This window comes from Eptesicus fuscus, chromosome 17, assembly GCF_027574615.1.
Source record: "Eptesicus fuscus isolate TK198812 chromosome 17, DD_ASM_mEF_20220401, whole genome shotgun sequence".
NCBI lineage: Eukaryota > Metazoa > Chordata > Mammalia > Chiroptera > Vespertilionidae > Eptesicus > Eptesicus fuscus.
The window spans coordinates 17982520-17996440 of record NC_072489.1 but is presented as its reverse complement, the minus strand read 5'-3'; the positions used below and the strand labels follow the sequence as shown (position 1 = coordinate 17996440).

Below are 13921 nucleotides of genomic sequence, written 5' to 3'. Positions count from 1 at the left end.
GGTGCAGACTTGACTATAGATTCCAGAGCTTGCACCTTTGTGCACATGCACACTGAACATAGGTGTGGCACAAGTGCAGGAACACAAGAGGCTTGGCACATCCCTGCACTAGGACACATGTAGTGTGTGCACAATATCTGGTCCTGTGTCCCATAGAAAATCATCAGTGCCCTCTCCCCCCAGACCCCAACTTCCCTTCCCACTTCACACCATCCCACTCCTGTGCCTGGGCATCCTCAGGGCACGCGCTAGTGCCCTGCTCTCGCACCCCACTCAGCACGCTGGCACCACTGGCAATGTCTCTCTCCTCTCCTCCAAATTTTTCTCTTCCCTCAGGGCTCAGCTCAAGTCCTTCCCCTTCAAAGTGCTCTGACCTTCTCCTGAGGGTCCCCCTCCAGTCCTTATAGCCACACCCCTTCAGCCATCACACCCGGCCTGGGGTTTCCAAGCAGTTGATTTCATCTGGGCTCATCTGCCCTCTGAGCTAGACCATGAGCTGTTGGAGACAAGGGCCTCTCCTCGATGTTCCTGAGTCCCTGGCACAAAACTGGGCAGAGAGAAGGGGTTTAAAGTGACGAATGAGTAAGTGATTTCCTAAATGGAGAGTGGAGATGGCAGTGGCTAGGCCAGGGATTGAAAGAGCGGGAGGGCACAGCCATTATACCTGTACCCCAGCCTGGCTGAAGCTCCCAGGAGCTCTGCTGCTCATTGGGGATCTCGAGCTCCCAGGCAACTCCCGGGCTGAGGGACAGAGCCCACCTGGGTCGGGAATCATGGTAGTGGGACGCACGAGTAGCCAGGAATTCTGGGCGCCCTGACCCCAGTGAGAGGCTCTCTGAGAGCTCTCGGCCCTCACTCCCAGAGCAGGAAAGGCTACAACAGAGGAAGGTGGGTGTCGTGCTATTCCTAGGTGACCTGGGCAGGCCCAGCCCCCCTGGAGTCAGAGAACCTCCCTGGGACGGAAGGCCCAGAGATTGCCAGCGCATAACCAGGTCCTTGACCATGAACCTGATCTTATGAAGCCCATTTCAGGAGACAGCCTAGGGCCCTTCCTGCTGGCAGGTGTGAGCTCTTCCACCCAGAGAAGGTACCAAGCCCATTGAAATCAGCTGGGTACTGAGCCCTTTTCCCACCCTGGCCATCCTCTGGCAGAAGTGGGGTCCTTCAAGGGCGAGACCCTGGAGCACCTGCCCCCAACCCCTTCGTTTCTTCCTGGCCTGGATTTGCCAAACCACCCTTGAAAACAGACTCCCTCTGCCCCAGGGCCTAGAAGGTAGGTGAGGGGAGCCTGGAATTATGGGGAGGGGAGCAATGCCCTCCCAAACCCGCCCCCAGAGGGCTAGAACACCTGAGCGTAGCTACCCATGATGCTCTCCTCCACTTCCTTCCTCCCCACCACACTTCCACCAGCTGAGCTTCTGGGTTTGCAGCAGGGTGAGACACGGGCATTGCCCAAGGGGTGGGCATGGTCCAGAAACCTGAAGCACTGTTTCCTCAATGCCAAGGCAGGAAGGGCTCAGCTGAAAGGGCCTTTGGGCCATTAACTTCCTCCTCACGTGAAACTAGAGTGAGTCAGATCCCCTCTCCCCTCCCAAGCTCAGGCTGATCTCAGAGAGAAGAGGCTGGGGGGTGGCGGGCAGCTCCGTTAGACCCGCCACTCCCAGCCCCTGCAGGTTGTTAGTCTCGCTTCCCGGAGTCTGGGAAAGTGGGGAACCATCGCTGAGGCTGGAATCCGGCCCCTTTTCTGCAAGGTGGCACTGGTGTGCTGGCAGGATGGTTTGTATTAGTCAGGGCCCTGGTAGTGAAGAGATGACCCACTCAGGGCTCAACTGAAGGTGGTTTAATAGAAGGCCTGTTACAGAGCTGGTGACGCCCCTCCGACCAGCAGCTGCCAGAAGCCCTTACCTAGCACAGAGCCACAGGACAAGAGGAGGTGAGGTGACGAGATGCAGCTGTGAAAGGGGGCCACCCAGCAGGAGAAACACACCCACTGGTGGTACTAGAGCGAGGAAAGGAAGGAGTGGGGAAGAAACACCCCACCTCCCTCTCCTCTCTCCCCACATCTTCTGCCAGGACCTCCCTTCGGCCAAACCCATCTGGAAGCCAGATGGCAAGGGAGCCCAGGTGAGGCAGTCCACAGGGCACATCCTCCCGGGTGGAGAAGCAGAGAATGGAGAGGGGATAGGATGAGGAGCAGAGATGCCAGCACGTAGCTAACCTTGTCTCCATGTACCTACTCTGCTCGCGGGGTGCCGCGTCAACCATTGCTCCGTGGTGCTGAGCGCCGAGTTCCAGTTGTCTAAATAGTACATGTGGGTCCAGCCCATCACAGGAGAGCATGCGGCAGAAACTGTTCTTGCAGCGAAGCGTGTTCTGAGAGCTTTGTTTCTCACAGCTCAACAAATTCTGCCCGTGGAATCGCCCAACTCCAGTGTCGGCCTTCTTCAAAATGCTGAAGATGGGCATTTCTTGCATTTACGTGAACATGGGTGAAGACTACTTGCCTTTTGTAACCCAGGTGGAGGTTCAGGGTCAGTAAAGCCCTGGCCTGGGAAAAGCTGTGGGCTCGGGGTGGTTACTGGGGTTCATCTTATATGCCAATTTTATTTATTTTTTTAAATATATTTTATTGATTATTTTACAGAGTGGAAGGGAGAGGGATAGAGAGTTAGAAACATCGATGAGAGAAAAACATCAATCAGCTGCCTCCTGCACACCCCCTACTAGGGATGTGCCCGCAACCAAGGTATATGCCCTTGACTGGAATTGAACCTGGATCCCTTCAGTCCGCAGGCCACCACTCTATGCACTGAGCCAAACCAGTTAGGGTGCCAAATTTATTTTTTAAAAATGTTTCCTTATTGAGAGAGAGAGGCATGAATGAGAAAGAAACATCAATTGACTGCCTCCTGCATGCCCCTCTTGGGGATTGAGCCCACAACCCGGGCATGTGCCCTCACCAGGAATTGAACAGGCAACCTCTTAGTACATGGGATGACGCTCAACCAACTGAGCCACAATGGCCAGGTCGCTTATATGCCAGTTTTAATCACTAGGTCTCTGAACGGACATGGATCCTGAGGTTACATCTGGCCTAAGTAGTGCCTGATTGATTAGTAATGTCTGCAGTGGACATGGACATAGAGGTGGTGGTGCAAGTAGCATCTTGTACCTAAGCAGTTACCTAGGTGGCTTTTGTGTGAGTGCCTTCTCTACCAGCTTGTGCCTGCCCTCCCTCTCATCCTTCTCCCTCTCCCTGAGTGAGTGCAGCCTGGAGGAGCATGCAGCTGGCTCCACCTCAGCCTCTCTAGTCCGCTGACCAAGGAACCTACCACATTCTTCTCCACAGGCCACCACTCACGTGTACGTGACCATCGTGGACGAGAACGATAACGCACCTGTGTTCCAGCAGCCCCACTACGAGATCTTGCTGGATGAGGGGCCAGACACGATCAATGCCAGCCTCGTCACCATCCAGGCGCTAGACCTGGACGAGGGGCCCAATGGCACAGTGACCTACGCCATCATTGCAGGCAACATCATTGACACTTTCCATATTGACAGACACACGGTCAGCAGCTGATGGCGGGGTCTAAGAAGAGGGTCATCTGGCTAAAGGGATTGGAGGGGAGCTCAGTGACATCATGGGGTGGGGGCCCAGCAAAGATGGAGTCTGGGAGGGAAACTGGGGTGTGTGGGGCAGCCATTGCAGGGAAATGTAAATCTTGGGCTGGGTGGCCACAAGGGTTTCCCATCGTGGTCAGGATGCGTACCTGCTGGGGTAGTCACAGAGTACCCCATGAAGGAGCGGGTCCCCAGGTTGGCCTAGACTCACTACCCATCGCTCCACCCTTGTTCCTTCTATGTCTCCCCCAGGGTGTCATCAGTGCTGCCAAGGAGCTGGACTATGAGATCAGCCATGGCCGCTACACCCTGATCGTCACAGCCACAGACCAGTGCCCCATCTTGTCCCGCCGCCTCACCTCCACCACCACGGTGGGTGTGTGGGACACAGCCCCAACTTGGGGGTGAGGGGAAATGGAGCCCAGAAATCTCAGTTGGGAAGAGGGGTGGGGAAAGATTGTCCAGGAGAAACACCTAAATCCAAGAGCCCTGTCCTGGTCTCGGCAACTCACCCAAACTTGCTGTGTGACTTTGAGGAAGTTAATGAACCTCTCTGTGTGGTGGCATCTGTCAGATAGATGACGATACCTGCCTTCCTCCCCTTCCTCTGGTCAAACCAGCAGGATTTATATCCCTGGTCTTGCATTTCCTAGCTGTGTGGCTCTGGGCAAGTCACTTAACCAACCTGAGCTTCCCTTTCCTTCTCTGTGAGATCAGAAAATAAAAACAATCGCGGTGTGGGAGCAAATGGGAGCATGTAAGATGGCCGTAGTATAGCAATAAGTACAAGTTCAGAGCATCGTTATCAAAATATGAGTATGCCCACAGAAAGGCTTCTACAATGACAATGACTCAGCCATGCACAGCTTAAAAAGGCTCCCACATCCACATCTCACCTGAGGCTTGCATCAGCCCCTGAGGTAGGATTATTGGGTCCAGTTTCCAGATGAGGAATCCGGACCCAGCACAGGGCTGGCTGAGGTGCGGCCCGGCTAACCTTGTCCACCCTCTCAGGTGCTTGTGAATGTGAATGACATCAACGACAACGTGCCCACCTTCCCCCGAGACTATGAGGGGCCGTTTGATGTCACCGAGGGCCAGCCGGGGCCTAGAGTGTGGACCTTCCTGGCCCATGACCGGGACTCGGGCCCCAACGGGCAGGTGGAGTACAGCATCGTGGATGGAGACCCCCTGGGTGAGTGGGGCCTGAGCTGGGCGGTGGGGGCAGCACAAGCTGAGGGCCTGGTGACCCCCCACTCAGGAGCACAATGAGCCCCACCACTGTGTGATCTTGCCCTCTCTGGGCCTCAGTTTCCCCATCCATAAGATGATGAAAATAATCTCACATGGATATGGTGAGAACATTCAGAAATCTGGGAACAGAAGCTAGTAGCCCTGGAGGGTCACAGACCCTTTGAGAACCAAACAGAAAATGCTCCTGTGCATACCCGGAGAACAGGCTCCGGCAGAGGAAGGACAGGCATCCTCCCCGACACCCCCAAACGCACACATTCAGCCTGGGATTTCCCATCGTCACCCATCCACAGCCTTCATAGCAACCTTGGCTGGTCTCCTCCGTTGAAGAACAGAGTTTATGGCCAGAGAGAGTTTTCTCAAGGTGGTTTTCACTCGTTTCTGTAGACTAGGAATCCCAAACCCTAAGGCCTTCTAGGCTTATGCAGGGGACATATATGAGAAAGGGGGTCTAGGCAAGACAATAGGGAGTGGGGGGAGGGGGGCTGTGGCAGCCACTGCTCAGCTCCTGCCAATTGTGGCCATGTCTTCCCTTTTGTGTGTGTGTGTCTGTTTTATTTTTATCATGTTTTCCCATTTCTACAGCCTGGATACCAGGCCTTCCTACTTTTAAAAGAAAAATGGAAAATTTTGGAAATTTAAATCTTTGTAAAACATCCAGATTTTTAATTGATCATTTGATAGTTATTGAGCACGTACCATATGCCAGGCATATGCCAGGTGCTGAGGATACAGAAAGGGCAAAACAGATGCGAAGCCCTGACCTCGTAGGACATGTTTTCCAGGTGGAGGACACAGGCCATGAGCATAACTGAGGAAGCAGATGACTTAGTGCTGGGGCGGGAGGGGGGCGTATAAAGCCAGGAGATGGGGAGCACCAGGGGGAAGGCTGCAGGGTCAGAGAGGGTGTTTCAGGAAGACCTGTCCAAGGAGGAGGCATTTGAGCAAAGACCTGAAGGAAGGGAGGAGTGGGTCATGTGGACGCCTAGGGAAGAGCATCCCAGGCAGAGGGAACAGCCATTGCAAAGGCCCTGAGGTGGGAACATGCCTGGCAGCAAGCACAAGGGCCATGTGGCTGCCATGAAGTCCATCAGGGAGGCAAGTAGGAAGAGATGAGATCAGAGAGCTAGTGGGTCCAGGTGTTGTTGGGCCCTGCAGGCTATTATCAAAACTTACTCTGAGGGATGTGGGAACCATGGGAGGACTTTGAGTCGAGGAGGGACACGGTCTGACTTAGATTTTCTTAAAATATATTTTTATTCATTTCAGAGAAGAAGGGAGAGGGAGAGAGAGATAGAAACATCAATGATGAGAGAGAATCACTGATTGGCTGTCTCCTGCAAGCCCCCTACTGGGGATTGAGCCCTCAACCGGGCATGTGCCCTTGACCGGAATCGAACCTGGGACCCTTCAGTCCACAGGCCAACATTCTATCCACTGAGCCAAACCCGTGAGGGCTGACTTAGATTTTTACAGAACTACTGTAGTTCTTGTGCTCGGAAGAGATGATGTAGCCAGGACCAGAGTGGTGGCACTGTCTAGGTGGTCAGCTCTGATATAGTTCGAAGGTGAAGCCAACAGGAAGTGCTGACTGATTGGATGTTGGATGTGAGAAAAAGTCAAGGATGACACCGAGGTTTGGGCCTGAGAGACTGGAGAGAGGGCATTGCCATTAACAGATAGGACGACTGAGGCAGGAGCAGGTGTAGGGGGAAAGTGAGGTGAGGCTGAGGTGTCGGGTAGGGTGGATGTACAAGCCAGTTCAGGATTGAGGTCTGGGCTGGAGAGAGGTATTGGGGAGTGGCCAGCACAGAGATATTTAAAGCCACAAGATGAGAGGACACTGAGGAAGCCAACAGAGGAGAGGTCCAAGGCTAGAACTAAGAACCTGGGGCGAATTTGCAATTAAGAGGCGAAGAGCCCTGGCTGTCATTGCTCAGTGGTTAGAGCATCCACCCTCAGACCAGATGGATGCAGGTTCAATCCTTAACCCCCACTGGGGCATGTGCAGGAGGCAACCAATCAGTGTGTCTCTCTCTCTCTCTCTCTCTCTCTCTCTCTCTCTCTCTCACTCTCTCTCTCACACACACACACACACACACACACACACACTCTCCCTCCCTTCTACTCTCTATGAAAGTCCTTAGGTGAGAATTAAAAAAAAAAAAAAAAAAGAGGCAAAGAAACAAAGACCAGACCTGGGGCCCCCACTGTCCAGAGCTCGTGGGTCACAGTTCTGACATGCCTGCCACCTTCATCTCCCAAAAGTCTCCTCTCTGGCCAAGGACTGAGCAAGGGTCTTCCTCCTCTGCTGTCTCCACAAACAGGTTTTATAATTTCGTGGGGGTCCTGCTCCTGGTCAGGAGGATGCCAAAGCCCGGTTGAGAGGGGGTGCTGGGTGGGCAGCCGAGCCCCCTCCCAATAAGGCCCTCTCTGCACCCAGCTTTGGGGTGCAGGGCATACCTGTGCCCCAGAAAAACTGCATTCTGATCCATGCCATGGGCCCTGGTGTCATGAGAAAAATCCACATGTGACCAGGGTCAGCCTTTGGAAGTGGGGGTCTCATGGATGTCCCAGAAGCCTGAGAGGCAGGTCCCTGGCAGAGGGAGAGAGGCCGGGGGTTTTCCCTGGTCTGACCAGCCTGGCGCTCCCTCCCCCCAGGAAGGAAGAGCAGACATTCAGAGCCCAGCGATGACCTCAGCTCACCCAGCACTGCCCCGTGTCAGGATAGATAAGCGATGAGCTAAGGGTGTGCTCACGAGGTCCTGCTATCCTTTCCCGACATCTCTTCCCACCTCCGGGTTTAGTGACACCATGTCGGTAACGGGGAAAGCTGACAAACACGACAAATCGGAGCTGTTTTCTGGGAGAGCGCGCGTAGTGACACACCACAGGTGAAGGGACCTGCTCCAGGCTACTCAGCTGCAAGGCCACCTTTCCCCCATTGCAGCCTGAGCCTGGAGGGCGCTCCTGTCAGTGGGGCGGCATCGGGGACGACACGCGGGTGCAAGCCCCCCTGAGGTGTGAGGAGGAAAACCGCTGGGGAATAGGCCATGCCTACTTGAGCCTCTCCTGCCAACCCCAACCTTCTCAGCTAACCCTCCTGGTCAGACCCACTCCTGGGATCCCTTTCTTACATCTTCATCCTCCCCCAAAAGCCCCCAGTTCCTTGAGAAGGATGCACAGGCTGCCTTTCAGAATGCCTCTAGTGGTACCCAGGGCTGCCATGGATCTAGCATGCACGTGGAACGGACTTGCCCAGCACCAACCGGAACAACCCTGTGGTGGCACCTCTTCATTAGCCCATTTCTCAGATGAGAACATCAAGGCAGGACTCAGTAACATAGCCAAGAGCACAAAGGAGTGAAATCAGGATGCAGATCTATATATGACTAGGTGGTGAGTCTCTGCTTTTAACCTCCAACTCCAGAAGGAGTGGAGCGGCAGGGAGTTCAGGCCCCGGGGGTAAGGAGGATAATTTACTGTCTAGGGGCCTTTAGCCTATTTACTTCCCGCAATGAGCTGACTTATTAGGAATCTAGCCTAGGCCCAGCTCCCAGAGCCTCAGGCCTGCCCCCCTGAGCCTTCAGAACCTCTTCCTTCCCTTCTTTCAAGGGGTGGCTGGCTTTGGAGAGAGGGCAGGGGGCCATCTGCTTGAACATGGCCAGGGGCTGAGACGGGGCCCAAAATCCCCTAAAAGGGAATCCTCAGTTCTTTGAGACCTTGGAGTATCAGGCTCAGGAAATCCTGCTGTAAGCAGTCTGCAGGGCTGCGGGGAGCAGAAGAGCTGGCGGGAAATCCCAGCTGCAGGTGAGCCTTGAAGGGGCTGTTTTTCACATCAGAGCAATAGGAGCTGGGGGCAGGGAATGGTGAGGGAGGATGAGAAGGGGCAGGCACAGGAAGCTGTGGGAGAGCTTGGGCCTCTGTCCTTGCTGTGCCCTCATGTGCTGCATGTTCCTGAGCAGTCAGTGCCCCACTCTGCCCCTCCCTCCCCCCAGATACCAAAGGGAAAGTGAAGGAAGTAACGCTCCCTGTTACCAGTTCCTGGAGGAATACACACAAATAACCCCCTCTTCCTCACGCTCTCCCCACCCGGACTCACTGCCCCTCCCCTTTCTTCTATCCAGCTGGGCTCCCACTTGCCCCTCTGCGCTTCCCCTGTACCCACTTCCTGTTCTCGCCCCTCCCTCCCCCACCTCCCACCTGGGTCAGCCCTGACTGTCTGGAAAGACTCCAAGTCCCAGGGGATGCTGTGGGCTGAGACCCAGAGCCCTGGGTTGGAATCCTGGTCTGATGTTAACTTGCTGGGAGAACGCAGATATGTCATCACCTTTCTCTGGACTCCCATTTCATTTTCTGTTTTGTTTTGTTGTTGTTGTTTGTGCTTGTGTTGAATAAGTTCTTTATGTATTTTGGATATTAACCTCTTGTCACATATATGATTTGCAAAGATTTTTCTCTCATCCAGTAGGTTACCTTTTCATTTTGATGACTTCCTTTGCTGTGCAGAAGCTTTTTAGTTTGATGTGGTCCCACTGGTTTATTCTTGCTTTTGTTGCCTTTGCTTTTGGTGTCAAATCCCAAAATTCATTGTCAAGACCAATGTCAAGGAGCTTACTGTCTATGTTTTCTTCTAGGAGTTTTATGGTATCAGGTCTTACATGCAAGACTTTAATCCATTTTGGGTTAGTTTTTGTGTAAGGTGCAAGATAGTGGTTTCATTTCATTCTAGGGGCAGGCGGCTGTCCCGTTTTCCCAGCACCATTTATTGTTCTTTCTTCATTATATATTCTCACTCTCTTGTCATAAATTAATTGGCCATGCTTGTGTGAGTTTATTTCTGGGGTCTCCATTCAGTTCTGTTTTTATGCCCATACCATACTGTTTTGATTACTATAGCTTTGTAATATAGTTGGAAATCAGGGAACATGATGCTTCCAGCTTTGTTCTTTCTCAGAATTACTTTTGGGGTTCCATACAAATTTTAGTGTTGTCTGTTCTATTTCTGTGAAAAATGCCATTGGAATTTTGATAGGGATTGCATTGAATCTGTAGGTTGCTTTGGGTAGTATGGACATTTTAACAATATAAATTCTTCTCATCCATGAACACGGAATATTTTTCATTTATTCATATCTTCAATTTCTTTCATTAATCCTTATAGTTTTCAAGTATAGGTCTTTCACCTCCTTGTTTAAATTTATTTATAGGTATTTTATTCTTTTGATGCAATTATAAATGTAATTGTTTTCTTAATTGCTCTTTTTGATAACTCATCATTAGTATATAGAAACGCAACCGATTTTTGTCTGTTGATTTTGTATCCTGCAGCCTTACTGAATCCCATTTTTTCAATGTGACCATCTTATCCAGAGTTAGTCCCTGGCCTGCCCATGAGCCAGGAAGGAAACTGGCCCGGCCTCTCAGGCACATCAGGGCATGAGCGGGCCCAGACCCACCTGCACCCAGCAGTTATCTGTCCCCCTCCCTCCTGTACTTCCCAGACCCTGGCAGGTCCCATGAGGATCTGAAGCTGGGGCATTGGAGGACCCACACTCCGGGGAGGTAGCCTTGCTAGAGGAAGCGGGACAGGCCATGGCGCTCCGCCCTCTTGACTGTTCCCGGCTAACTCTGGCCTCTCCTGGTGGCACCCAGGGGAGTTTCTGATCTCTCCCGTGGAGGGTGTGCTGCGGGTCCGGAAGGATGTGGAGCTGGACCGGGAAACCATTGCCTTCTATAACCTGACCATCTGTGCTCGAGACAGGGGGGTGCCCCCACTCAGTTCCACGGTGAGTCTGGGGCCCCCATTCTACTGGCTTTACCTTGCTGCCCCCTGAACTCTGCCTGGAGACTCCTGTAAACACTACCACCCCCAAGTCCAGAGAGAGCATGTGCTCTCAGGGCCCCTCACGGACTTGCGAGTGGATCTTGGGGCTCGCCCGGGGAGGCTGGGCCTGGGGCCTGGCAGCCATGGCCACTCCGAGTTGTCCCCCCACAACAGCTCTCTGGGGAGGCCGCCTTGTGTGCAGGCCACTGCCGTTTTCAGCTCGCCTCTGCCTCGGCCTTTTCTGCTTCCCTCTTATCCTCATTTTCATCTCCTTGCCTTTTTCATTATCATTTTCTTCTTCCTCTTCCTCTGTCTTCTCCATGGTCCTCAACTGCACCTTCCTTCCTCAATCACCACCCCTTCGCTATCCTGCCCTGCCTCACTCCTCACCTGCTCCTTGGCTACCATGTCCACCATCCCTCTTTCTTCCTCTCTCTCCTCACACCCCCTCTTCTCCTGTCCGTCCCCTCTTCTTCCTCTTCTCCTCCCCTGACGCGCCCCAGATGCTGGTGGGGATTCGGGTGCTGGACATCAATGACAACGACCCTGTGCTGCTGAACCTCCCCATGAACGTGACCATCAGTGAGAACAGCCCCGTCTCCAGCTTCGTCGCCCACATCCTGGCCAGCGACGCTGACAGCGGGTGCAATGCCCTCCTCACCTTTAACATCACTGCCGGCAACCGGGAGCGGGCCTTCTCCATCAATGCCACGGTAGGGCGGGAACTGACCCAGGGTGTTCCCCAGGGTTTTTCCTGAAAGGGGGGACCCTGCCCTAGAGGCTTTTCTACGCCGCTGTCTGGCCTCCTTCTGGTTCCCTTTCCTCCTTGAGCCTCCTTCCTCCACTAGGACTCAAGAGTCTCAGTGGGAAGCATGGAACCCGAGAGTCCCAGCTGAGCCATCTCTGGAGTCCCCATCACCCCCAAGGTTTATCATGTGCAGATATGGGGCCAGAGCCTCAGTACCACTTGGTTCATTTGACATCTTGGCGTGTTTCCGGCTGCTGGCATCACAGGGTCCAGAGGCCCCATCCCCTTGAGACAGCAGCACCGGGGAGCCGGGGCGGGGGGGGGGGGGGTCACTCTTGCCCTGGCGAGACCGTGCCGCCCATTTCGTCCTTAGAGACCACGTCTGCGGTGATTTAGGGAGGCAATTCCCAGGCACGTGAAGAGCAGGCAGAGCCGTTGGGCACCTGTGGCCAGAGCTCAAAGTGGGGAACAGGTCGCTACTGGGCTCACCAGCCCCCCACTTCCCAGACAGGGATCGTCACCGTGAACCGGCCCCTGGACCGCGAGCGGATCCCCGAGTACAAGCTGACCATTTCCGTGAAGGACAACCCGGAGAACCCGCGCATAGCCAGGAGGGTGAGGCTGGAGGGCACGGGTGAGGTGGGGGGAGCAGCCGGGCACCTGAGACGCACAAGCAACCTGGCCAGGGGGTTAGATGCACAGGCCTTGGAGTGAGCAAGAGCTGGGTTCAAATCCCAGGCCTGCCTGTCAGCGGGTGTGTGACTTTGGCCAGGCAGTTTCTTTTTTTTTCTGCAAAATGATGCCCCCAGGGTTGTGGAGAGGACTCAGAGGAGCCAATATCTGCCGTGTTCAGCCTGGTGCCTGGCACATGGCAAACACTCAGGGAGCTCGGCCATCATCTCCCCTCAAACCACTGACACTTGGGCACACACCACCGCTGTGTGTGCATATGACCTGTGTGCACTCACAGATACAACTCTGGGTTGCATTTCCCCTGAAAAGATGGCTTTTCCCTCAAAAGCCAAAGAAATTGTTTCTCTGTCCTAAGAGGATGTGGGTTGTTGCAAGCAAACGGACCCTTTGGGGGTAGGTTCAGCCATGAGGTCTGGGGCAGGACCTCAGCCAAGAGTCCTTGGGTCTGGCTTATCTCAGCTCTGCTTCTGACTAGTTGCATGGTTCAGCCAAGACACTGCCTTTTCTGGGCCTCAGTTTCCCCATCTGTATAGGCCGAGGAGACTTGTAAGTCACTGGCCTCTCATTCTGTGCTCCTCTCTCCTCCTCCCACTTCCTCTCCCCGTCCTTTCTCTCCTGCTCTCATTCCCCGCCTCTGCCTGCGCTGTAGAGGGCCTGGGCCACCCTGGGAAGCAGCAGCATTGAGTGGTGGGAGTCAGGAGGCTTGGGTCTAGTCCCCACTCTGCTGCTAATTGCCATGCAGTTCAACAGTCACCTCTGGGCCTTGGTTTCCTTGCCTCCGCAGTGGAGGTTCCGAGAGATCAGAACTATGACTGGTTTTTTAACCTTTTGCACTCGGATGTCAAGTGTGACTCGACACGGTTAGCATTAGAATAAAGGAATCAAGAAAAAAGCAAGTGAGTGCAAAGGGTTAAAAGCGTGAAGTGCAGCTCTGGGTACGAGTTTGTGTGAACTCTGATGGGGCATCAGGCCGGCCTAGAAGGTCTGAAAGCCACCACTCATTCCTGCTTGCAGTCTTTCTTACCATGAGATGGACCTGATTAAATGCGTCACAGCACCTCTGTGAAGGAGTTAAGATCCCATTTGCCAGATTGGAAAACTGAGGCCCAGCGAGGGGAAATGATTTGCTTAAGGCCGTGCAAAGAGCTGCTAGCACAGTAGGGGCTTGAACCCAGGTCTCTAGACCCCTAGTATGGGCTTTTTTATTCTCCAACCTGTGCCCTGACCCCACATCTCTCAGCCTTTGGAGCACTTTGCTGGGATATGCCTACAGCCTACCCCCCATCACGCCTCCCACAGGATTTTGACTTGCTGCTGATCTTCCTTGCGGATGAGAATGACAACCACCCCCTCTTCACCGAGAGCACCTACCAGGCAGAGGTGATGGAGAACTCTCCTGCTGGTAGGTGCTGGGCCCACCCGGGAACTCCTGCTGCTGCCAGGCACCACCTGGTCCCAGGTGCCCGTGGGTCCACCTCATACCTGAGGTGGGCCCAGCTGAGGCCAGGCTGGGGTGGCAGCCTCACCACATAGCCGGTGGGTGCCAAAAGGTGTGGACGGGAGGGAAGGAAGCAGCTCCAAGGGACTGGTGGGCCCGGGCTGCCAGTTCTCTCAGGGGCCACCGAAGAGGCCACAGGTCTGGTTGGAAGTGATCATTGGTCCTCAAAGTGGTCTGAGAGCGGCCCCAATGCTCCTCAAGAGGGACCGTGAGGTGTGAGGACCACCCAGGAGGGGAGCACGCCCACCCTCCCTGTTCCCTCCACCCCAGCAGCACC

At 54.1% G+C, this 13921-nt stretch overlaps 1 protein-coding gene across 3 annotated transcripts in view; it reads left to right on the top strand.

Annotated features, from left to right (window-relative positions):
- Positions 1–13921, top strand: part of CDH23 (cadherin related 23) — a 363598-nt gene that overhangs the window by 326666 nt on the left and 23011 nt on the right. For all 3 annotated transcript variants that reach the window (XM_028151376.2, XM_054728837.1, XM_054728836.1), the window contains 7 exons: positions 3350–3571; positions 3877–3996; positions 4639–4819; positions 10534–10667; positions 11209–11418; positions 11961–12068; positions 13446–13548. In XM_028151376.2, the coding sequence (XP_028007177.2) occupies positions 3350–3571; positions 3877–3996; positions 4639–4819; positions 10534–10667; positions 11209–11418; positions 11961–12068; positions 13446–13548 (1078 nt within the window). The remainder of the gene's footprint in view (positions 1–3349; positions 3572–3876; positions 3997–4638; positions 4820–10533; positions 10668–11208; positions 11419–11960; positions 12069–13445; positions 13549–13921) is intronic.